Source organism: Myotis davidii, unplaced genomic scaffold, assembly GCF_000327345.1.
Source record: "Myotis davidii unplaced genomic scaffold, ASM32734v1 scaffold609, whole genome shotgun sequence".
NCBI lineage: Eukaryota > Metazoa > Chordata > Mammalia > Chiroptera > Vespertilionidae > Myotis > Myotis davidii.
The window spans coordinates 2,220,552-2,221,497 of record NW_006300164.1 but is presented as its reverse complement, the minus strand read 5'-3'; the positions used below and the strand labels follow the sequence as shown (position 1 = coordinate 2,221,497).

The following is a 946-nucleotide window of genomic DNA, read 5'->3' as shown; positions in this document are numbered from 1 at the left end:
CCCCCCTCTCCCCCGCAGGCGAATACTGGGTCGATCCGAACCAGGGCTGCTCCCGGGACTCCTTCAAAGTTTACTGCAACTTCACGGCTGGGGGGGCCACGTGCGTCTTCCCCGACAAGAAGTCCGAGGGGGTGAGTGCCCGCCCGCCTGCCCGCCTCGGGCTCACGGGGGCAGCTTTAGGAATGGAAACGAGGTTTGCTCCCGAGGTCACGTAAGGGGCAGTGGGGGTTCTTAGCGATGAGATGGGGCTGCAGCCCCAGGTTTCGGGAGTGGACGGACGCCGGCTCCGGTCTCCCCAGCACCTCAGCTGGTCACCTCCCTCCCTAAGTGACTCCCCAGTTCTGACAGACCAACCCGTAGCCCGTGGAGGACCTGGGGCACAGGGACCCCAATGCATCTTGGAGAAGCCGGCGGCCCCTGATTCTGGGTGCCGTCGCTTTGGCAGCTTTGCTGCTGTCCCCGAGCGCAGTCCGCCCTGTGGTTGGTGAACTTCCCTCGGGGCTCACCCGCTGCAATTTGTGGGCGTCGACTGCACAGTCACCTCTGGCCTCAAAGCCTGTCCTCCAGGGGGGACGCTGATGTGTGTGTGAACGGGTGTGTGTGTGCGCGGACAGGCGTGTGGATGATGTGTGTGTGTGTGTGTGTGTGTGTGTGTGTGTGTGCAGCCAGACATGGGGATGGTGTGTGTGTGCAGCCAGGCATGTGGTTGGGTGTGTGTGCAGCCAGGCGTGTGGATGGTATGTGTGTGTGGACATGCTGGGAGCCCGTCCATCCTTGCTGTTTCAAGGGACCTGGCATATATGGCATACTGTTCTTAATATGTTTGCTCACCTTCTTGGCACTATGTGTTTTAACCAAGGTTACCTCTCCAAGAAAGGTTGTTTCCCCAGGTAGGGATTTTTCCCTGAAGTTAGGGAGGGAATAAAACCCCTTAACTAAGTTCCAG

At 59.6% G+C, this 946-nt stretch overlaps 1 protein-coding gene across 1 annotated transcript in view; it reads left to right on the top strand.

Annotated features, from left to right (window-relative positions):
* The window catches only part of LOC102761370 (collagen alpha-1(V) chain-like), an 89,263-nt gene that overhangs the window by 79,474 nt on the left and 8,843 nt on the right, over positions 1-946 (top strand). The window contains exon 30 of the mRNA XM_015572366.1: positions 8-131. Within this exon, the coding sequence (XP_015427852.1) occupies positions 8-131 (124 nt within the window). The remainder of the gene's footprint in view (positions 1-7; positions 132-946) is intronic.